General features: G+C 47.3%; 1 protein-coding gene across 4 annotated transcripts in view; it reads left to right on the top strand.

Moving 5' to 3' along the window:
• Nucleotides 1-4,279: 4,279 nt before the first annotated feature.
• The window catches only part of CHRM4 (cholinergic receptor muscarinic 4), a 43,389-nt gene continuing 24,185 nt past the window's right edge, over nucleotides 4,280-23,483 (top strand). For 2 of the 4 annotated variants that reach the window (XM_043516769.1, XM_038407018.2), the window contains exon 1: nucleotides 7,802-8,191. In XM_043516769.1, the coding sequence (XP_043372704.1) occupies nucleotides 8,137-8,191 (55 nt within the window). In that variant the 5' untranslated portion in view covers nucleotides 7,802-8,136. Of the gene's footprint in view, nucleotides 4,316-7,466; nucleotides 8,192-23,483 lie in introns of those variants that run through there. The other 2 variants (XM_038407020.2, XM_038407019.2) reach the window with 2 other exon arrangements.

The raw sequence follows: 23,483 nt of genomic DNA, 5'->3' as shown, positions 1-23,483 counted from the left end.
CCTGAAAACCATTGTTGATACCTCCAGGGAGCCCGAGCCACAGGCCACTGGCTTGAACAGTGAGGAAGAGATGAAGGTGGAGGAGAAAGAGAAGGAGGATGGGAGACATGCAACCAGGAGGTCCAGCTATGCAAGCCAGGACCTTTGTGAGATTTCACTGCAGACCAGTTAGTCCTGGCAGTTGAGCAGGGATGAGCCAGATGCAGGAGAAGCATCCTCCAGTAAGTGTGTACATTTATTTCCCATTACAATGATGGCATCCCCAACTTCAATAGGACTGAGTGACTGACTTTTCTTTAATTTACTTATACTAGAAGAGATATGTTACAACATAAAGAGAGGTAGAGCTGTTCTCTGCTTCTCATTCCCCTGTAGAGTTAGGCAAGGGGGGGGCCATGTGGAGCAGTTTGTTTATGTACCCAGGGATGTCCCTTGAACCATCCTGAGAGAGCTTGATGAAACTGTCATGGAAGTACTCTGCAATGCTCTCCTGGAGAGTTCTAGGGATGGCAGCCTTATTTCTTCCTTTACAGTAGGACACTTTCACACACCAGTCAGTGATAACTACAGCAGGCACCATGCAGTACACAGACTAACAACATAGGGAGGCTTTGGGACACCACCAGCATCTGTGCCTTTGTTACCCCTAGGAGTGAGATATCAGCTACAATCACCACTGCCTCCAGAAAATGGTGCCAGTACTCAGTGCCATTGCCCTACACTCAGAGTTTCATACAACCAAGCAATTCTCTTCTCATTTCTCTCACCCAGGCAGCCCACACTCACCAGGGCTGGTGCTGTGAGTGGCGCCATGCACAAGCTCTCCCAAGCAGAAGTATCAATGAGCATGTCTTGTTTAAAAGTTACAGGGAGCAAGGAAAGGGAGTTCTGAATCTTAAGTTTTGCTTTCCGTTGTGAGTAGACTGACAATGGTACCTCTGTGTGTTTTGTCTGCACTTGCTGTCACTGTAGCCTTGAGGAGGTCCTCCTGCACACCCATGGAATGCCTGGGTCAGACAAGGAGGAGAAAGAAGAGGACTCGGGATAACAATTTCAATGAGATCCTGCAAGCTAGTGCTGACTTAGACCATGAGCATAGGGCCTGGCAGGTGAATGTTGCAGACAGCCTGGAGAAGGAAAGAGTGGAGAGGAGAAAGCCCTAGAGTCCCCACAGGAAAAGGAGAGGGAGATGCACCAGGACATAATGGGGCTTCTCTGGAAGCAAACACAGATGCTTCTAACTCTTGGGGACCTGCAGGTTCAACAATCTTGGGCTCGCCTTCCTATGCAGTCCATGGGGGACTCCATTGCAGCACCTTCCTACCCCCCCTTCAATATTCCATGTGGCATCAGGGGCCGCTGACCTCCCCCTACCACTCCACTCCAGGGACATTAAAGACAACTACAGCTTCACATACACGGACCTGTGAAAGCCATGGTTAGCGTAGGTGTAGCTAAAATGGATATGAATGTTCTTTTCCCTTCAAAAGTTTATCTTAATTTATTAAGTTTATAATGTATTTGCTTTAAAATTGCCATGATTTTATCTTTTCACCTGTTTTGTTACTGAATAAAATTATATTATTTGGAACATAATTAATCTTTATTAGTTCACAACATATGCTGCAGAGTGCCTAGCAGTTTTGAAAGCAACCCATTACTTGTTACAGTACAATGTAATATAGCTCATAGGAGCAGTAACAAACAGTGAAATCACCATAAATGTACAGCAAGCACTGCAAAATTAACAGCTGCATTGACAGTGCTATAGTCATAAACCTACACCAAACACCACACAATTCCAAACAGACCCCAAAACATTGGGGACAGGTAGAGTACAGTGCACCACAATGCATTACTGTGGCTCATAGTTAAAGTGCTCTTTGCAAGCCCCTCCCTAAACTGTATCGCTCCATGTTAAGCTCTTCTAAGAGCCCTTGCGTCTGGCTGTTCAAACTGAGCAGACAGTCTCTTCACTTCTGCCCTCCATCCCAGCAGAAACTTTCCCCATTTGCTTCACAGATATTATGCAGGACACATCAGGCATCTATAACTGTTGAGATATTTTGCTCATTTAGATCCAATCTTGAGAGTCAACAATGCCAGCATCCCTTCAATCTACCAAAAGCACATTCAAATGTAATTCTGCACCTGCTGAGTGGGTAGTTGAATCTTTCCTTGGTGCTGTAAAGTTGGCCAGTGTATGGCTTCTTGAGCCTGGGGAAGAGGGGATAGGCTGGGTCCCATGGATCACTGTTGGCATTTCAACATTTCCAGTGGTAATCTGCCAGCTGGGAAGAAAACTACTTGTAGCTTTCTGAACAGTCCTGTGTTCTTAAAGATGCAAGTGTCAGACACCTCCCCTGACCAGCCCACATTGACGTTGTTGAAGCATCCCCAGTGATCCACCAGTGCTTGCATAACCATAGAAAAGTAGCCCTCTCTGTTGATGTACTCTGTGGCAAGGTGGTCTAGTGCCAGAATAGAGATATGCATGTTGTCTATCACCCCAATGCCAATCAGGAACCCCATTTCTGTAAATACATCCAATAGATCCTGTATATTGCCGAGAGTCACAGTCCTGTATACCAGGAAGCAATTAACTTTCACACTTTTGCACACTTTCATGACAATGGCCCTTGCAGTGGATTTCCAACTCCAAAATGCTTTCCACAGGGGATTACCACTCATTTCTCCACTGTCAGTACAGTTCTCATTTTGGTGACCCTGTGCTAGATGGCTGGGGCGAGCTTGGCACACAGATCCAGGAATGTGGCTTTGTGCATCCAAAAGTTCTGCAGCCACTGCTCATTATTCCAAGCCCATATTACAATGCAGTTCCTCCAGTCAGTGCTTGTTTCTTGGACCCAAAAGTGGCACTCCACCATCTGCAGCTCCTTCATCAATGCCCCCAACAAGCTTGAATTGGTTCTTGCTATGACCCACAGCAATTAGTCCACCAAGAAATTGTCATGCTCCCCACTGATTTGGTTCTTCTTTAGGTTCTGCAAATACAGGAGGATTGTGCATCCTTTTGACAAAAGCGCAGAGTTGTGCAGGCTCCATGCTTCTGTCAGAGGTGGCGGACAGCAAGGTGGACTGTGTGGGTTTGTGGAATTTTGAGAAAAGGTGTGAAAATTATGTGGTATGGATGACATTATGGGATGGAGACAGTTGCACACTAGCAAGCTCCCTTGCTCCCTGTACAACTCGCTTCAGCCCCACCATGCATTGCCAAAACTTCCCCAAAAATAATGCGCTGGATAGTGGCAGATTGCACATTGGGATACCTGCCCATGGTTCATTGCACTGTGCATTAACACAGGCACTCCTGGTGAACATGTGCAATGCCCACACAAGGAGTCAAGTGCACATGAGCACAAGCAATGTGCTAACTGCAGTGGCTTTATGCCAAAAAAAACTTGCATTGACCAAAGTTTATAGTGTAGATGTGATCTGAGACCCTGCTGGACAAGGCCTGGTAACATAAACCCTGACTGTTTGTCTTCCTTTTAGCCATCCCACCAGCCACTACAACAGGCTAATATACCTGTTGATTTAGTTGGGGATTGGTCCTGCTTTGAGCAGGGGGTTGCTTTGAGCAGATGACCTCCTGAGGTCTCTTCCAAACCTGATATTCTATGATTCTATGTGGCATGTCCCCTTAGCTGGGTGTGGGTTATTTGTGGGGGGAAGGAGGGGGTAGTGGTAGGAGGCAGCTTTCTGACACAAGCTTAAAAACTGTGGGCCAGATCTTTCTCATATAAATCAGCATAACTCCACTGAAGTCAATAGGGCTATGCTGGTTTGCACCAGCTGAGAACCTGGCCCTAGCACTAGGAAATAATTCCATTTGGATAATTCCAGATGAGGCAGAAGAGAAGGCACCTGCAAACAGCCTTGCAACTGGCACTAACTGAGAAGTTCCAGGAACTAGCCCGTGGTGAGCTTGTCTGTGGCCCCTGCACTAGCCAGAGGAGGAGGATCCTCTTGGTGCTGACAGGGAACAACACAATGGGAATTCATACAAGTGACTTGCCTGCTTGACCTTTTCAGGGTGCCGAGTGATGCATTGAAAATTCCAGCCTTAGAATTGTGTCAGCAAAGAAAATTGTCTAAATTACAATGCAACATTATCTTTGCTGTGACTCAGAAATCTCCCCCCTTCTCAGGGCAGGAGATTCCAGGGAGGGGGCACCGCAGGCTGGGCCCGTTTCTCCTGCAATCCTGAGACTATGAAATACTGCCAGTATTTTAACAAAGGGCTTCCTCAGAATTGTCTCCCTTAGCCTGTGATAACTCCTCTGTCCCAAAGGTAGGTGGTGTGTGTGTGGGGGCGCTGAGGGGTTGTGCGTGCGGGGGAGAGAGAAAGGGTGCAGAAAAGGGAGGGGGCGTCTGCTACTCTGAAACCTGCAGAGAGTGTGTGTACGTGTGTGGAGACAAAGAGGAGGGAGAAAGGGGTGTGGGTGGATGGGTGTGTGTGCTCCAGCGGGGAAGGGTATATGCGAGAGGAGAGGAGGGAGGGGTTGAGAAATCTTTTTATTTGTTTTTCCTCCCTAACAAAACCGCTGTCATAGCTACACGAGAGAAGGCAACACTATGGGGTAAATCAGATTTTATGAAACTGTGTTTTGATGTTTTGTCCCTGGGAAAATATACCGAGCGTTTGAAAGCCGAGCATATGAGGGAGCAAGAAAGGAGCCCTCGATTACAATGTTTTGAGGGGAGGCGGTCTTGTCTTTGAAAAATCCTTGCCCTCGAGGGCGGCCCTGGTCCATTTCAAAAGCAAACATCTTGCTCACCGGATTTAGATAAATCCTCTGTGGCCGTGCTGGTTTATCAGTGTCCAGCGAGGAGAATGGACTCCAGCAGAGGCAAGAAACCTACCCAGCCCTGCCCTCCCTGCAGTGGAGGGATATGAATCGGGGATTCCCAGGCATCCGCTGTAGCCTATCCCTAATCCTACATGGGAAAAAGAGCCATGGTCTCCTTTCTCACGTGCAGGCGAAGATGCAGAACACTAGCGCTAGATGTAAATGAACTACATCGATCAGTTTGATTATATAAAGCTTTTTAAAGAGCTGTAGGCTTCAGGGATTGGAGTGGGTTTCCAAGAAGGACCATCTCCAATGGCTAAACTGGGGAGCATGGGGTTGTCTATGGTCGCGAGGCCTCTTCCCATGGAACCTCTTCACCAGGTTTTTCTGCTACCAACTTTCCTACCGATCCGCGGCGTTCAAAATGCTAGAAATGCCTGTCCGTGATTCCACGTGTCGGCCCCTGAGCCATACAAGCTCAGCGCCCCCATCTACCTCCCGTGCGTACCTCTGTCCTTGGTGCTGAACTGAGGCTGGTAGCTTTTCAGCCAGACTAGAGGGGAGATGACGTCGAAGACCTTTGAATAACTTATTTAAAACACCCAGGAAAACTTTTGACTTTAGAATAGAATTTTTTGGGGGGAGTGGAATCCCCACCGATATTTTCTGAAATAGAAGGCAAAGTGGGGAGTGGGGAGGAAAAAATTACCCATAAATATTTGAAATGAGCGTCAGGTGAAATTACAGGGTTTCAAATCAATGTGTCAGCTGCTGAAATGTGAACAGCTGCTTCTTTTGTGATTTCTTTTCTTTCTCTGTGCTTTTTTTAATGATTATTATAGCATCACTGATCTCTCTGCTGCCTGATCGGTTACACTGGCGGAGCATTTGAGGACTCAGCACAGGAGTGCATAACCTAGCCTGGTGCTGAGAAAAGCGAGGGAGGCCATGATTAAAAAAGAACGTGACACTATATTCTTGGAGGGGGGTTCTGTTGCAGGGCAGGGACATTTTGAGAGGTTCTGTTGCAGTGGTGGGGCTCTGGTGCAGGGCCAGGCTGCTGTGCTGGGTTCTGTTGGAACACGGGGATTCTGGTTTAGCGCAGGGATCTCCTGCAGTTCTGTTGCAGTGCTGGGGTCTTGTGTGGGGTGCGGTTGCAGTGAGCGGTTTCTGTGGAAGGTTTTCTTACAGGATCTGGGTTCTGTTGCAGTGCAAGGGTTCTGCGCAGGTTCTGTTGAGGTGCAGATGTTCTCATGCAGGATTCTCTTGGGAGGCAAATGTTCTCTGTGGGGCTCCCTTGCGGTGCTTGGATTCTCTCTGTAGGGTCCTGTTGCAGTGCAGGGGTTCTGTTCCAGTGGGGTTCCATCACATCCGCAAGCTCAGGGATACACCTCCGTTTGGGAGATGAACGCTTCACCTTTGTTGCTCAATTAAACTGCTGGAAATTGTTCCGAATCTCCTCCTCTCTTCGCCACCTGTATATTCTTTCTGCATATTCCAGCAGAGCGCCGGGGTGGTTGGCTAGAGAAGGGGAGATGTTCGAGAAATTAGAAAATCCTCTCCTGGCCTGACGAGGCGGGTTCATGGCTATGAACTGTGTAACAGGCGGGGTTCCATTTCCTAAACCCCTTGACCTGGAGGCGCAGTCAGGTCCAATCAGCCAGGATCGCTTCCCAGCTATTAGAGCAGAATGGGCTTTGGGGGAGCGGTGACATGAAGCGAGATGCATGCGATGGAGTGAGCTGTAGCTCACGAAAGCTTATGCTCTAATAAATTTGTTAGTCTCTAAGGTGCCACAAGTACTCCTTTTCTTTTTGCGAATACAGACTAACACGGCTGCTACTCTGAAACCTATGAAGCGAGATGTTCAACTCATCGACTCCTTATTGTGTGTGGCTTCTTTGTGCGCAGCCAGTTTGTGCATCTCGGCGCCTCCCGGAGTCTCTGGCTCGGGGAGAGCGATCCCCGAGCAGACCGCGGAGTCTGCCAGGAGTCACTTCGATCATGGAAACCCAGCCACTGGCGAGGTTACCTCCGTCCCCTGTCAATGCGCTCTGGGCTGAACGTCGGGTGCGGGGCGCGGGGGAGCAGGCAGGACAGAGGCTGCCCCGGAGCTGCTTCCTGTCCCAGGGCGCCGAGAATGGCCCTGCCATCAGAGTCCGCTCCCCTAACCCCCTGCCCACGCCCCTCCGGCTCTGTGGGCCCGGCAGTCTGGGTATCTAACCGGACACTACGCACCCCGGAGCGGAGATCACACAGCCAGGATTAGCCCCTGAAAGTGCCCCAGAGCCGAGTCTGCCTGAGCTCTGGGGTCCCCGGTGAGCTGCGCAGCGAGAGGCCGAGCTCGCTGTCCCAAGGGGGAGCCGGGAGAACAGGGGTTTGGAAGCAGGCGGCCAAGACTCAATTAATCTTTAGTTAGGGAGCTAATCTCATTAGCCCTTGGCCAGATGTCTCCGTAACGGATCCCAAGCCCTCTGCCGGGGGGGCGGGGGGCAAGGCTGTCTCTCTCCGGATCCCGGAGAGCCGCTGCCACCGGAGTCCGGCCTGGCTCCCGCCCCAGCAGGGCGAGGCAGATCCTGGGCCCTGGGCCGCCGCGCTCTGGGCGCCCCGTGGGCAACGCACTCGGTCCCTAGCGCCGGCCCGTCAGCTCAGAGTCCTCCCCCCTCCCCGGCCACAGCGGCTGAATTGGGGCCCCCCGAGGCCATTCACACGGGAGCCAAGGCGGCCTGTGCCCTGCCCCCAGGGAGCACCTGGGGCCGGCGGCTTCTGGGACGGCGCCTCAGACAAAGGCAAGTAATGGGGGGGCACGACCCTGAGCTCCCGCCGCCCGGGCCCTGCCCAGTGATGTGCCAGCGGCGAGCCACGGTCCCCCCAGGTTGGGTGAGAGGGGAAAGTAGCGCTCGCAGCCCCGCTGTGATTGGCGGAGGCTCCATTACGTCATGGTGCCGGGGCTGCCTCGCTGCTTTTGCTTTTTCTTTTTGTTCTGCGCGGGGGAGAAAAGTGGGCGCGCGCTAGTTAGCGCGAGAGGGCGGCACATCTGGGCTGGGCTGGGCTGGGCTGGGCGCGGGGCGGCCCCGGCGGGAGCGCCGGCCACGCCACGCCACGCCACGCCGGCCCGGCTCCGGCTCCGGCTCCGGCTCCCTTCGCCTTCCCGGCGCAGCCCCGGCTGCCGAGAGCGGAGCCAGCCGGCGGCGGCGAGGGAACTGCCCGAGGGAGCGTCCCATGAAGCGGACTCCGGCGCCTGGGGCTCCTTCGCGCTCCTTCCATCGGCACCAGCCCCCCAGCCGCGAGCACCGCCCGGCGGGCGGGAAGACGCGCCATGGCCTTTGAGAACGGCACCGGCGCCGCAGCGCTAAGGCCGTGGGGGGCGCCCGGTGAGTGAGCTGCTCCCCTCTGGCCGTGCGCGGCGCGCGGAGGCGGAGTGCACAGAGCGATGCCCCGGCCGGGCGTTGGCTGCCCTTTGGCCCGGGCCGAGCGCGCGTGTCTCTTCAGCTCTCCGCCGGGCTCCTGCTTACTACGCTGAGCCCTCCAGCCGGAGCGGGCGCCCGGGGTGCCCTTGGCCCAGGAGTTTGCAGGGGGGCGGGGGAGAGCGCAGATTGCATAGTGGGGGGTGATTCCCCCGCGGCCCGCCCACTCCCCAAGCGCCCTCTGCTCCTAGGCAGGGACGTGCCCGCTACCTTGGGGGTGTAGTTGGACGGGGCGGAGGCGGGCGCGGTGGGGGAGGCGATCGCGCCGGGGTAGAGGTGGTCAAAGGGGTGGGGTCTGCCCCCGTCGCTGCACATAGCGGGGGTTCTCAGGGCAGCTGGCAGCCTCGGGCTCTGGCGCTTCCCCGCTTTTCTAGGTTCGTCCCAAGAAGGGACCGAGGCTCCGGGGTCGGGGAAGGGGCTCACGGGCTTTGGCGCGGCGGGCTGAGGACGCGCTGTCTCTCGATCAACTTTCCGGGGCTCCATTTGCCTAAATATGGCTTTTCTGCGCTTCTCTCGCGCCTTTAGTAGCTGTCTCTTGGCGCAACATCTGGGAAGCGGGGAGGGGGGCTCTAGCAGCCAGCGAACCGCTCCAGCTGCTGCGGGGAACGGGACTAACCCAGATTCCACCAGCCGGCCCCGCCGCTCGGGGCAGCGCCCACGCCGGGCCAGTAAGATTCGGATCGCCCTGGGAAGCGGCTCTCAGGAAAGAGCCACAATGGGTAGCACCTAATTCGGATCCAGCCTACAGCCACGTTAGACTGGCACCCAGCGCAGGAGGCAGTTCTCGCCTAGGGGACCCCGCAATCCGGCCCCAGCGACTTCCACTGGTCCCCTCGCCTTTCCCCCCCGCCTGCAGCCTCACGGGCAATCGCCACTAGAGACTCTCATCTCCCCGCCCCCATAACAGCACCCAGCAAAGCATGTGGCACTCACCTGGCTGCCCCGCAAGTCTCGGTTCCCCGGGTACGGAGGGGTGCTCTGGGGACACGGGGACGCTTCCCCTCTGCAGCATGAGGGCCTACTCAGCCCGGGGCTTGGCGTAGCACTGCTTTCGCCGGGCGCCTGGCCGCGGGCACCGTTAAGGAGCAGTCTGGGCTGTGGAGCTAGCACCCGTGACTCCCTTACAGTTAGCGCGGGACTCAGGGGCACATAGGACATAAATCAGGGTCGGGAGGACAGGGGGCAGTGTCATTATCAAGCAAACCCGGGATCGTTCCTCTTCCTTCCTCCTAGACGGAGAGCAAGTGCGTAGGCATCTCCTTTGTTACAATGTGCTGGGCGCTGTACAAACTGGGCCCACACGGTTGCTGTCCGGCAGAGCTGACACTGATGGAGACAACAAAACAGGAGGGAAGGGGAGCGAGGAGCAATTACAAGGGGCTAGGTGGTGATTGGACAAGGGTTTAAGGACATGTGTGTACAAAGACACTGGGAAATCTGGGATGTGTAATCATGAGCTGTTGTGGATCATGCTTATTGTGTGTCACTGGTATGATATTAAAGAGCAGGGCTGTATGAATCTACCACTGAAGTATTGTAGAGAGGACAGCTGGAAATATGTATTAGATACCATCTAGTCCTGCCCACTCCCTTCCTTGCAGGACACCGATTGTTCCTTGAAGTCCATTCTCCTAGGCTTTGACTGTCAGTTTTAAATGTCCCCCCGGACGAAGAGGCTGGCGTGACTCTCCTTATGAGATGATTCCGCTCTTTCACCGATCTCACAGTTTGGTTCCCCGGTCCCCATTCACTTCACGTTTCTTTTGCTTCATTTCACCTCATTACTTTAATTTTACCCACTGGGCCCATGCTAGGTAATTCCTGCCTTCCTTGGGTTTACTCACTGAAGGTGTAAAGTAAATCAGTGGGGTCGGGTGACTGAGAAGGTGGGCTTAGACTATGATGTGTGAATGGATTGGAATTTTCATTTGGGTCACTTTAAACAATGCATTCGTTTCTTGTATTGTTCCTTTCAACCACATCCCACCTGGAACGGTGGAAGTGGGCTGACAACAGAATGGGCACCAGTAGGCGTTGTGACATCAGCAGCCCTCAGCTTTCTGGAGATATTGTTTGATGTGATGTTTCCATTTCTAAAAAAGACTCCTTTTCCCAGCAGGAAACTGTCTCAAAAGAGACTCCTTTTAAAATGAAAATTGCTCCCCCCGATTTCCTAGCAGAGGAATGATACACCTAGCAAGTGGGGTCTCCTGCTTAGGAGAAGGGAAGGGAAGTGGTTCTTTTCAATCCATGTTCATGCAAAAGATCCTCTCACTCTTCTTGGGACACCGGAGGGGTAAAAGCAGTGATTTAGCAGAAGCTGATGCACACAGATAAGGTGATCTCCTAGCTGCTCTCTTTCCATTCCAATGATACAGGGGTTCTCAGATCTTTTCGTGGCACTTTAAGGGAGAGATTGTTGTATGTCTGTCTTCCCTCTCATTTGCCATCGTGTGAGCCCCATCTCCTCTTCCTTTCACAGCTGTGCTGCCTCTGCCTCCTCTCCCCCTTTCACTAGGGTTCAGAGCATCTATCTTCCTACTTAAAAAAAAAAAAAAAAAGGAGGACTTGTGGCACTTTAGAGACTAACATATTTATTTGAGCACAAACTTTCGTGAGCTACAGCTCACTTCATCGGATGCATCTGATGAAATGAGCTGTAGCTCACAAAAGTTTATGCTCAAATAAATTTGCTAGTCTCTAAGGTGCCACAAGTCCTCCTTTTCTTTTTGCGGATACAGACTAACACGGCTGCTACTCTGAAACCTATCTTCCTACTGGGGACGAGATGACTTCTCTGGGACAAATGATGTTAGGAAAGTACTGAATCCAGTATTGCCAACCCCCAGTAAAGTCATGGGTCACACACCCCCAGATCATGAGATTGGTTTAAAATCAGGATATTAGATTGCCTGTTAGGAGCGCTGAGCTCAAGACTCTCTCTTTCACAGACTGCCAGTGGGACCTTGTCAAGTCACCTAGGCCCAGCTCCACAAGGGTGTTTAGACTCCTAACTTTCACTGAAATCAATGGAACTTTGGAGCCTAAACACCTTTGAAGATCTGAGCCTTAGCCTCTCTGTGCCACCATTTGCCATCTGCCGAAGGGAGATAATAGTACTTCCTAGTGGTGCTATGAGGATAAGTCCATTAGAACTTCTAAAGTGCTTGGATACTGTGGTAATAGTGGCCATACAAGTATCTAAGGGTAAATCTACACTGCAATAAGGTAAAGCTGGCCTGCATCAGCTGGCTCAGGCTGTGGGGATATAAAATTGCAGGGTAGACATTTGGGCTCTGGCTGGAGAGTGAGCTCTGGGACCCTCCCCCTCAGCGGGTCCCAGGACTTGGGCTTCAGCCTGAGCCCAAACATCTATACTGTAATTTTATAGCCCTATTAGCTTGACTCAGCTGAAATGGGCCAGACACCAGTGTTTTATTGAGGTATAGACATACCCTAAGCCAGTTAGATAGTTTCCTGGACCTGGGAATTTAAGTAAAACACCAAATATTGGAAGACTCATGATAAAATTGCAAGAGTTGGCAACCTTACTATATCTTTAGGTTTTTTTTTTTTTTTTTCAATTTTGGCAGTTGGAAATGAGGCGCCAGCATCAGCCAGCTCTCTCCACAATTCAGTTTAGGAACTTCTTCAGTTATTCATTGTCCTTCCTTACCTGACTGGTGGCACACCCAGACAGAGGTCTCCAGTGTGGATCAGCACTCACAGACTGTGCTTTTACCAAAAAGCTGGAAAACTACCTTTTTGTTTTCATTGGCACAGTTCATGTTAGCTCAACACCAACTAATGGCATCCATTCCCAGAGAACCAGCTAACACCAGTGCCTGCTTGGGAGACACACCCATTCCAGAGAACCAGCCAGTACCAGTTCCAACCTGGTAAAGTCATGCCCATTCCCAGAGAACCTGTGAGGTGATAAACTAGAGCCTGATTAAGCCACATGCAGTGATGAATCATTTCTGTGCTAGGCTCTAGCAAATCCACAAGTCAGGAGCTGGTCTGGTGACTCTCAGAGCAGGTATTTAAGCCTCACAGGGAGAAACAGCCACTCAATCTGCCTAATGTCACTTCATGGCTTGGTGCACTCCCCTGCTTGATAGCGGTGACAGATACCATAGGCCTTAGCTTTTTCCAGCCTAGTTGCCAGCCCTGTGCTTGCCTTCTTCTGAGTCTGCTATTAACTCCTGATTCCAGCATTGACCACTGGCTCTGGTTCTTAGGCTAACTGCCACTGCACCAACCACTGGGCCTGGCCATCCATGTCTCAGTTTCTGGCAGAAGAAGACAATACCAGTTCTGGTGGTTCTGTTTCCAGAGAACCAGCCAATACCAGGACATGCATGTACGTATCCAGTTGTATGAAACAGATATATTTAAACGTGAAGGGTGGTGTTTCTGGTGGTTTAGTTAGAGATTCAAATAGAATGCTGTTCATATGCTAGCAGCATGTACTCCATCCTAGGCAGAGCGCAACTGTTATCCCAACAAAACACTCTGGCATATACTATCTGAAATGGTGCTTGTAACAACCAGCACCACTCCCCTTCCCCATTAACATCAATCTAGATAATCTCTCCCTGTGAGTAGACATTGCGGGACATTTATTCTGCCTACCTGGAAAGCCCACACGCAAAGGTACAGCAATTTTCTATGGCCAAATGTATGTATATTTAAAGTAATGTTAAGGTTACACATTTAGATGCAGAAAATCAGGGCATGAAGAAATAAAAGCTCTCACAAGGCACAGGTCAGCAGAGCACCTAAGCACTTACTTGAAGCACTTTGCTAAATCAAAGCCATAGTAACGTTACTTTGTTCATACTGTACATATTCAGGTGACATTTAATAGCATAACTATTAATCAAAAGTATTATGTGCAGTGTGGGTGAGTTAATATTACTAAGTACTATTACTAAACTTTTGCATTCTATTCTTATTTTATTATTATTTCATGGTACACAAAGGCATGATGGGAACTTTACAGAACTCATCGAAAATTACTGTCCATGCCTGAAAGAGAATGCAATGTAAATTTTAAATGAGTGGGTTGTGGGGGAAACGTTGGGGCAGAGGATGGCTGGATGGATGGCTGGATGGGGAAGGGTAAAGGTTATCATCACAACAGGATAATTTGTTCTGTCATGTTATGCATGTGACCACCTCCATAGGTTAGTATGTTGTTTTTAATACTAGAAAGCCTAATAGAAATGATTTAGTACTGGCATAATTCATTTATTATGGGCATTGCAGAAGGGGCAGTGTGTTTGTGTTTAAACCTGTCCTCACAAGGTTCTAGTAATGCACAGTGTTGGGAGCCAGATAGGTACCTGAGAGAGAGTGTTTTTGCATTTCATTGCCTTGTTTTTAATAAGACAGCAAACACCCTATCCCCTCCCCTCCCAAAATGTGGGAAAGATACAAAGGGCCTCTGCATGTTGACACTGAAATTGTGCTAACTATGCTCTGGAGTTCCTCTCTCACTGAGATGTCTGGAGGTCTTGAGAGTAGTGATCCAGGGCCACTGAAGTGAATGGGTTGGCAAGTCCCTGCTATTTTTTCTGCCAAGCTGCGTTAACAGGAAAGCAGCACCTCTAAGAAGAAAGCAGATGAGAGCATCAGCAACAGGAGTAGATAGAAACATAGGCTATAATTTAAATGTGCCGTCTTTGCATGCATGCTGCCAAATGCCCACACACAAAATGCCATTTTGAGCTTGCATATGGGTAAATTAAGTTTAGCTAGCCACACAGTAAATTAAGTTTAGCTAACATCCAGTAGGATTTTCTCTCACATGGCCAACTGGTACTTTTACTCAGGATCAGAAAATCAGGGCCTTAGTGTGCACCTTTTGGAGAATTCTGCTATCAGTGTGACGTGCACTAATTTTCTCCCCCAGATTTTCCCTAAAAAACCTGGGAATAGTAACTTCTTGGGCAAAACAGGTGGGAGTTCCAACATTGGATGTCACAAAGTGGGTGGGGTGTTGGTAGGTTCTGCTATAACCTTAGCAGGTACCTCTTGAGTATGTTCAGAAGTGATTTTTTTCAAATCGCTTATGACTTCTGAGGGTTTATCTCCTTCCCTCCATGATTCCTCTGTAGGGACCATTTCCATGCAACATTTAGAGGAATTTTTATTCAGCCATAGCTGAGTTCCTGGTGAGCATAATGAAATACTGGAAAAATGCATTCTTCACCCTCCAATAGCTCAAAATCAGCTTGGGAGTGTGTGTGTGGGGGGGGAAACAATTGTGGGTGGATTCTGAAACCAAGTCTACAATATTTAGTCTAAAGGAGTCTCAGAAAGTTCTGAGAATGGAAATATGGATGATAATGAAAGTCCCTATCGTGGATGCTGTGGAGTGGTTATAGAGTTCCTGGTCCTCAACAGTTACCAGAGAGGACCAGGATAATATAGAGGGACTTCCCAGCCAGGGAGTTCTCTAGTTATGGCTCTTTGTGCTTACCTCCTCACCACAGAAACTAGACTCAAAACATACAAATCCCTCTATTTCCCCAGTTTTCTAGCAGATACATCAAGCATTTCCTTCATCCAGATCTGTCTGCACTTAAACTGTAGCAATACTCACTGGTAATATAGAGCTTTGTGCGTTCAAAGTGCTGTAAAAGCATTAATTAATCATCTTCACATCCTACCTCAGGGCTCAGGCCCAGATCATCAAAGGGGTTTAGGCACCTAACTCTCAATTTTATAGGGACAATCCCAATACGTGGGGCTTTGTCTTATATAGGTACCTATTATCCCCCACCTCCTGTCCCAATTTTTCACACTTGTTATCTGGTCACCCTATCTAAGTTCCATTGGTTTCAATAGAAGTTAGGTGCCTAATCCCTTTGAGGATCTGGGCCTCAGTCCCTATTCTGGGTTGAAGAATCATAAATCACCTCATTGGTGTTTCTCCAAAATTGTTTAACTGCCAAGGAGTTCAGATCACCAGTTGAGAAACAGCAGGAACCCTCAAACTATTCTGCCCAGGTTGCTAACCAGGTGTAGGCTGGATGATTGTAGCATTATTGCTTATTTATATAATTATTATATTAATTAGTTGCAACAAAGTATCACTCGACCAATTCCAGGCATTTCTGACCTATGGGAGCACATTAATTCATATGAACTCCATTTAAACCTTTAGTTACTGTATTAACTCACTGTGCATACTGCCTCTCATTTGCATTACCATCCTGCATATGTTCAGAGTAATTAATTTACAAGCAGGATTTCATAGGCATATTACTACTTGACCATCTCCTATGACGCTGGGCCAGAAGCTTGGTGACAAGTGGTAGAAGGCTATGCTGCTGATCCATGCCATGATTTTACTCATGGCAGAGTGGTGGGATAATCAGACATTAATGTGGGTGCATAAAGCAGTGCATCCACTCCTGAAGAGTCCCCAGTACATCTCATCTCAGTTACCCTGGTCTTCTCCCTCCTTCAGGAGTTCTGCCTCTTGTATTGAGAAGGGAGGAATGACAGCTGAAGGTAAGAAACACGCAATCAAGCAACAGTCTTCACTTGCCTACATGGATACACCCAAACACCATGTGCACAAGCCCTCTCTTTCCCCCAGACACCATCTGTGCTCACACGCTTCACACACACACCCTTCAGTTTGTCACGTCAGTATAATTGATCATGGGCCACAGTGTTAATTTGTGAAATATATTAATATAAAATCCTGGTTCATTTAAAATAGTGGCCTTTGGAGAATTGCTCTCTGTGAGGAGCCTCTGGTGGAGAAACTTGTATTCAATGGCCTTGACTTTGTGCCACTGTTTACACCTGTAATGGTAGCATAATACACCCTAACCTAGCTTGAACTCTAACAAAGCTCAGAGGCTTGAACTTGAGTGATGGCTCATCATACACTCATCTCACTTTACTTTGCCATGAAGTTGACTGTACTGTCAAAACCCCTAAATGATGCTGCTATGGATACAAAGTCCTATTGCTGTGACAACCCAGAGGTCACTAATGGAAGTCCTGCAAATAAGAGTCCTTTTAGCAACATAATAACTCTTTACCTATACTCTGTGACTCCATCCTGTCCTACACCATTCCTGGTCTGCTTAGCTTGACTCAACTCTTCTCTTCAAATTGTGCAGCCACACACTGATCACAGACTCCCCCAGCATCTGTCTGGGTGAAATCTTCCCCATGCAAAGGATCTGTCCACTACTTACATTTTCCAAATAGGGCATGAGAGAGACTAAAGCATTGACTTTTTGCTTGTCCTCTGGACAAGGGTGAATTTCATCCTATGTATGGGGTGTGTTGGTTCTCAGGGTACCAAGGACTGTGAGTCACTTTGTTAGCCCCCTGCCTCCAGCATGAGGGACATTTGTTTATGCTTAGCTGGGTGTCAGCTCCCTGACACCACCAGCCTATTACTCACCCAAGCATTCTCCTCTGGGAAATGCTAGCCTTTTGTTTTCAGGTTAACAGTAGGTATATCCCAGTCCCTGAATCCCTTTGAACCAGCTCCTTATCCACTGAACACTCACCGAAATACCAAGTGTGCTGTCCCCCAGCGAATAATGTACACACCAGCTTATATGATTCAACTCAAGATCAGCCCCTTGCTTAATATCACAGCACTTAGATATATTGATAGTGAAAACAAGGATAAGTTTATTACCAAGGTTTCAAGAGATAGCGAGTAAGAATAATGGAATTAAAAGGTTACGTATAAAACAAAATCATAACATGCTTTCTGGAGACTAATCTTAACAGGCTTACCTCCTGTCTAAAGAAGTTTACCTCACCCCACAACATCCTCTGCAGAGTTTCATAGAATCATAGACTATTAGGGTTAGACGAGACCTTAGGAGGTCATCTAGTCTAACCCCCTGCTCAAAGCAGGACCAACACCAACTAAATCATCCCAGCCAAGCTTTGTCAAGTCAGGCCGTAAAAATCTCTAAGGATGGAGATTCCACCACCTCCCTAGGTAACCCATTCCAGTGCTTCACCACCGTCCTAGTAAAATAGTATTTCCTAATATCCAACCCTGTAATCATTTTCATTGCCCTCCATTGGACTCTCTCCAGTTTGTCCACATCCCTTTTGTAGTGGGGGGACCAAAACTGGACACACTACTCCAGGTGTGGCCTCACCAGTGCTGAATAGAGGGGAATAATCACTTCCCTCGATCTGCTGGCAATGCTTCTACTAGTACAGCCCAATATGTCGTTGGCCTTCTTGGCAATGAGGGCACATTGCTGACTCATATCCAGCTTCTCGTCCACTGTAATCCCCAAGTCTGCAGAACTGCTGCTTACAGTCCGTCCGCAGCCTGTAGCAGTGCATGGGATTCTTCCTTCCTAAGTGCAGGACTCTGCACTTGTCCTTGTTGAACCGCATCAGATTTTTTTTGGCCCAATCCTCCAATTTGTCTAGGTCACTTTGGACCCTATCCCTACTCTCCAGCCTATCTACCTCTCCCCCCAGCTTAGTGTCGTCTGAGAGCTTATGATGGGTAATTAATCCTATCATCCAGATAATTGGTAAAGATGTTGAACAAAACCAGCCCCAGGACCGACCCTTGGGGTACTCCGCTTGATACTGGCTGCCAACTAGATATTGAGCCATTGATCACTACCCATTGAGCCCAACAATCTAGCCAGCTTCTTATCCACCTTATAGTCCATTCATCCAATCCGTACTTTTTTAACTTGCTGGCAAGAATACTGTGGGAGACAAAATCAAAAGCTTTGCTAAAGTCAAGATATATCGTATCCACTGCTTTCCCCATATCTACAGAGCCAGTTATCTCATCATAGAAGGCAATCAGGTTGGTCAGGCATGACTTGCCCTTGGTGAATCCATGCTGACTGTTCCTGAATCCCTTCCTCTCCTCCAAGTGCTTCAAAATGGATTCCTTAAGGACCTGCTCCATGCTGGGGACTGAAGTGGGGCTGACCAGTCTGTAGTTCCCAGGGTTCTCTTTCTTCCCTTTTTAAAATATGGGCACTATTTATTTTTTAAATTTTTTATTTTTTATATTTATAAAATATATTTGCCTTTTTCCAATCGTCCGGGACCTCCCCTGATCACAAATTTTCAAAGATAATGGCCAATGGCTCTGCAATCACATCAGCCTGGGATGCATTATAAGTCCTGGACCTATGGACTTGTTCACATTTCAACCAAGGTTGGCTGAGATCTCATTTTCATGACTGTAAATGCACTGCTCATTTACTTCCTGGTGCAGGATAAAGGGGCATCTTCTTTGCCTTTTACTTATATCTTGAAAGTTCATTGTCTCTACTCAGTAAGGATAAGAACCCCGGGCTTATTTTCCTGTGTGCTGCTTCTCTATTGATTTCACATCTCCCTGCTGACTTCTCATGTAAATGGATATCCATTGTGTTAATTTACAATGCTTAATCTGCATCTCAACAGAGAGACAGGTGAATAAACATCCCTGCCTGACAGAAAACCTGTTTGTCAATTCTGTCTTGATAACAGATTTGAAACTATCCATACAAATTTCAGAGTAGCAGCCGTGTTAGTCTGTATTCGCAAAAAGAAAAGGAGTACTTGTGGCACCTTAGAGACTAACAAATTTATTAGAGCATAAGCTTTCGTGAGCTACAGCTCACTTCATCGGATGCATTTGGTGGAAAAAAAAAAAAAACTTCCACCAAATGCATCCGATGAAGTGAGCTGTAGCTCACGAAAGCTTATGCTCTAATAAATTTGTTAGTCTCTAAGGTGCCACAAGTACTCCTTTTCTTTTTATCCATACAAAGTATTGGTATATACATTTCACAATGGTATTGACCAGTGTGTGATCCTGGCTTTCATTTAAGACCTCACATGATATTCTTTGATGCCAGAATGTACCCACTAGAAATGGGACATTCCTGTAACCACCTTGTTAGTTGGCATTAAGGGGATCTTGGGACAGAGGAGACATGAAGAAATTCTTCTGGAAAGTTTGCACTTTAAGGCAAACCCCTGTGTAATCCACAGCAAATTGGATCTAAATTCCATGTTAAAGTCCTTGGATAATGTGGCACTCTAGTGCAGGAGAGTGGAAATTCTGTGGCACCTTCATGTACATTATAAAATTAAGTTTTTAAAAAACTGAATTAAATATGATAATGAATAATCCAGCCAGAACAGTAGGCTATGTGTTACCAATATTGATATTAAATTCATTTATCTGACATCCCCACATTTGCAGGTTTCAAATTGTAACAGAGTTTTGTATTGACAATGTCTAACTGCACAATAGAAGCTGTCAGAAAAGGGTTTGGTAGCTGGATTTGGAATCATCAAGCCTTTTGGCATAGGAGGTGGGTGGGAAGCAGTTTAGATTTGTAAAATAAACACATTGTTTTGCAACAGTGTTCACCAGTGAAATAGTTAACAATGTCATCTTTAGGTTCAAGATGGCTCCATTGATATGATCATAGCAATTCACATTTCTTGGAGTATTGTTTTAGGCTCTCTGCAAACACAGGAACAGTTTAGTGCATTGGTTACACTGTGGGACATTTTCAAGATTTTCTCTGCAACAGTAAATTCTACAAATATAGTTTAAAAAAGCAAAATGCAGATTTGGGAGTACTATTCTGGGTAAGGTGAATCTCACTGCCAATTCTGTAGTTTCTTATTTCTGAAAATGTGGAGCCCTACTTTAAAGATCTCTCCACACTTGGAAAACAACCTGTGTAGAGATTGTTTAGGCCCCCTGCACTGGTAATGAGAATGTTTTGACTCCTGTCTGGATGGGACCAATCCAGTTTTAGTAGCTGTACAGAAAGCATGACTGAGATTTAGAGGGCTATGGTGTATATCATGATTACTGGAGTGGTGCTGAAAACAATTTGAACCCATCTCTATTAGCAGTTTGTGGGGGAGGAGGGAAATGGGGAACGCCTGTTGTTGACAACCATTGGTTAGCAATAGATCATTTTCCAAGTGTAGAGAGTTCCTGAAACTGTCTAGCTCTAGATCTATCTTTTTGTTATATGTGTGTTCAGTGCCTAGCGGAAGGAGACCCTGATCCCTGACTGGGGTCTCTTGGAGTTACCATAATGAAAATAATAAGTAAAAATAGCTTTTATGCTCCACAGTAAGAAATAGCTTCACAGCTGCTACATTAACTCATAAAAGGGACTAGTTGGATCTCCAGATGAGAGAAGCTGCTAAATTCTGGAAAGGTCAAGACCAGAGACCTGAAGTGTCTCATTCAGCCATCCCTAGAGTCTGCCAAACAGCTAAAAAACTGGGAAAAATAAGTCATGGGGAAGCAGGATCTCTTTTTAGAAAAAGCAACTTTATTCTACTAGGTAATAGAACTGGGAATATTCACAACTATATTTTCTTTTGTGCTTCTACTCATGCTGGCAATTTGGCATCTCATTATTTTCACACGTCCATGATAGCAGCTACTATACTAAGGTCAAATAAATTTGTTAGTCTCTAAGGTGCCACAAGTACTCCTTTTCTTTTTGCAAATACAGACTAACTCGGCTGCTACTCTGAAACCTACTATACTAGGGTGCACCACTGCAGGAGTGCTAATATTCATGCTACCTAGCAATAGGGTTTGCAGCCCGATTAAGCTATTACTGCTGAGACGCCTGGAGTCTGTGCCAGCATGCCTACATTGACCATTGCTGGAGAGCTCATTGCTGTAGCCAGCAGGAACCACTAGGGAAAGAAACAGTGACATATTTACAGGAAATTACTTTTGGTGATTTTTTTTCAAATCTGTAAAACTTTTGGGGATTCTTCTGTAGTGGCTATTTCCTACTGTATGATCTTTCTAGCTGAATAGCCTGAAAGTTCAATTTCTTTGCAATAACCCTCTAGAAAAGGAGGGAGTTGGTGTTTAAGGTATTGATGTTATTCATGGGCATACTTTTGCAGGGCCCATTTTAAAGTTATAATTATCCAGAAGAGCTCAGCATCTAGAGAGTTAACTGGGTTTTCTGATGCCAAGCCCCATATCACTTTGTATATTGTTAAAGGAAAGAAATTACCTGCCTGGTCCTAACAAAAGCATCACAAAAATACCTGCTCTTCATGGCTTGAAGTTTGTGCATTCACTAAATTGTCACACTATCCTTGAGGACCACTTGGAAGCAGCTACAGCTGGTTCAAACTGTAGCCTCTTAATCCTATTGGGATCCAGAAAGTTGGCGGGCCTGAGCTCCCCTTCTCACTGGCACCTATGACCCCCTCACTCCCCCACATGTGGGGCTGGTCCTCTGAGGCCCCTTGCTGCCAGCCCACAACCCCCCCACCCCAGCTCCCTCTCCCTCTTCATGTGGGGCTGGTCCGAGCCTTCCCTTTCCCCACCCTGTGTGCAGGGCTGATGATCAGTTGGCAAGAGTAAACAGGACAAATGCCCAGTTTTGTCAAAAAAAAGTCAGGACAGCGGGACAGGGCCTAAAAAGGAGACTGTCCCAGCCAAAATGGGACATATGGTCACCCTAGTGAAATGTAGCTCCCAGAACTGGATACAATACTCCAGCTGAGGCCTTATCAGGACAGAGTAAAGTGGAAGAATTACTTCTTGTGTCTTGCTTACAACACTCCTGCTAATAATGTTTGCTTTATTTTGCAACAGTGTTACACTGTTGACTCATATTTAGCTTGTGATCTGCTATGACCCCCAGATCCCTTTCTGCATTGCTCCTTCCTAGGCAGTCATTTCCCATTTTGTATGTGTGCAAGTGATTGTTCCTTTCTAAGTGGAGTACTTTGCATTTGCCCTTATTGAATTTCATCCTATTTACTTCAGACCATTTCTCTAGTTTGTCCAGATCATTTTGAATTTTAATCCTATCCTCTGAAGTCCTTGCAACTCCTCCCAGCTTGGTATCCTCCACAAACTTTATAAATGTACTCTCTATGCCATTATCTACATAATTTATGAAGATATTGAACAGAACTGGACCCATCCAGGACCCCACTTGATATGCCCTTCCAGCCTGACTGTGAACCACTGATAACTACTTTTTGGGAATGGTTTCCAACCAGTTATGCCCCCACTTTATAGTAGCTTCATCTAGGTTGTGTTTCCAAAGTTTGTTTATGAGAAGGTCATGTGGGACAGTATCAAAAGCCTTACTAAAGTCAAGATATATGACATCTACCGCTTCCCCCCATCCAAAAGGCTTGTTACCTTATCAAAGAAAGCTATTAGGTTGCTTTGATATGATCTGTTTCTGACAAATCCAAGCTGACTGTTACTTATCACCTTATTATCTTCTAGGTGTTTGCAAATTGATTGCTTGATTATTTGCTTCATTATCTTTCCTGGTACTGAAGTTAAGATGATTGGTCTGTTATTCCCCGGGTTGTCCTTGTTCCCCTTTTTATAGATTGGCACAATATTTGCCCTCTTCCTGTCCTCTGGAATCTCTCCTGTCATTGCCATCCATGAATTTTGAAAGATAATTGCAAACTGTTGGTTGCCATTCTTGGCTCAGTTAAAGGCCGTCAGTTCAGTCTTTCCTGAGGGTGACGTTATTTGTTCTGCATGGTGGGGATGAGTCTGTTTGTGGTGCCCCCTACATTTGGAATGCTCTCCCATTTATCATCCACTGGCCACTTCACTCTCCTCATTCCAATCTCTCCTCTAGGTTCCATTTCTATCTATATATCAAGTACTAACTCCTGAAAACACCTGGAACTGAAGCTCCATGCAAGGGAGCATGACTAATTCCAAATTACCACAGGACCGTGTTACTGTCACCCTCATCCTTTCTTGCCTTTGCCCCTCCCCATCCTATTACCCCTACTCATTGTGCTATGTCTAATATAAATCTTCAAGGCAAGAACCTATAGCCTGCTGCTTAGAGGGCAGACTTATTTATGCTGAACTGCCCTAGAACAGGTGGTCCTATAGCTTCAACCCAGGAGTTTAAAAGAATTTGAGTTTCTATCTGAGGCAGAGGGAACTAGGGCCAGGGACAGAAGAGGTTCTTCTGGGAAAGCAGTTAAGTGCAAAAGAAAGGTTAGGCTGAGGTTTATATTTTGTTGCCATTTAAGTTAAGTCACACTTTATATTAAGGTTCCATTTATAAATAGTTACAAAGGTTTAATAATTGAATAATAGATGTTTTAATAGCTGGTTAATCAATTGTTATAGATGATATGCTCCAGCAGGGCAATACATTATTTATAACAGTGG

This window comes from Dermochelys coriacea, chromosome 6 (genome assembly GCF_009764565.3).
Source record: "Dermochelys coriacea isolate rDerCor1 chromosome 6, rDerCor1.pri.v4, whole genome shotgun sequence".
Classification (NCBI taxonomy): Eukaryota; Metazoa; Chordata; order Testudines; family Dermochelyidae; genus Dermochelys; species Dermochelys coriacea.
Note: the sequence above shows the minus strand (reverse complement) of the source record. Positions and strands in the feature narration are given on the sequence as shown.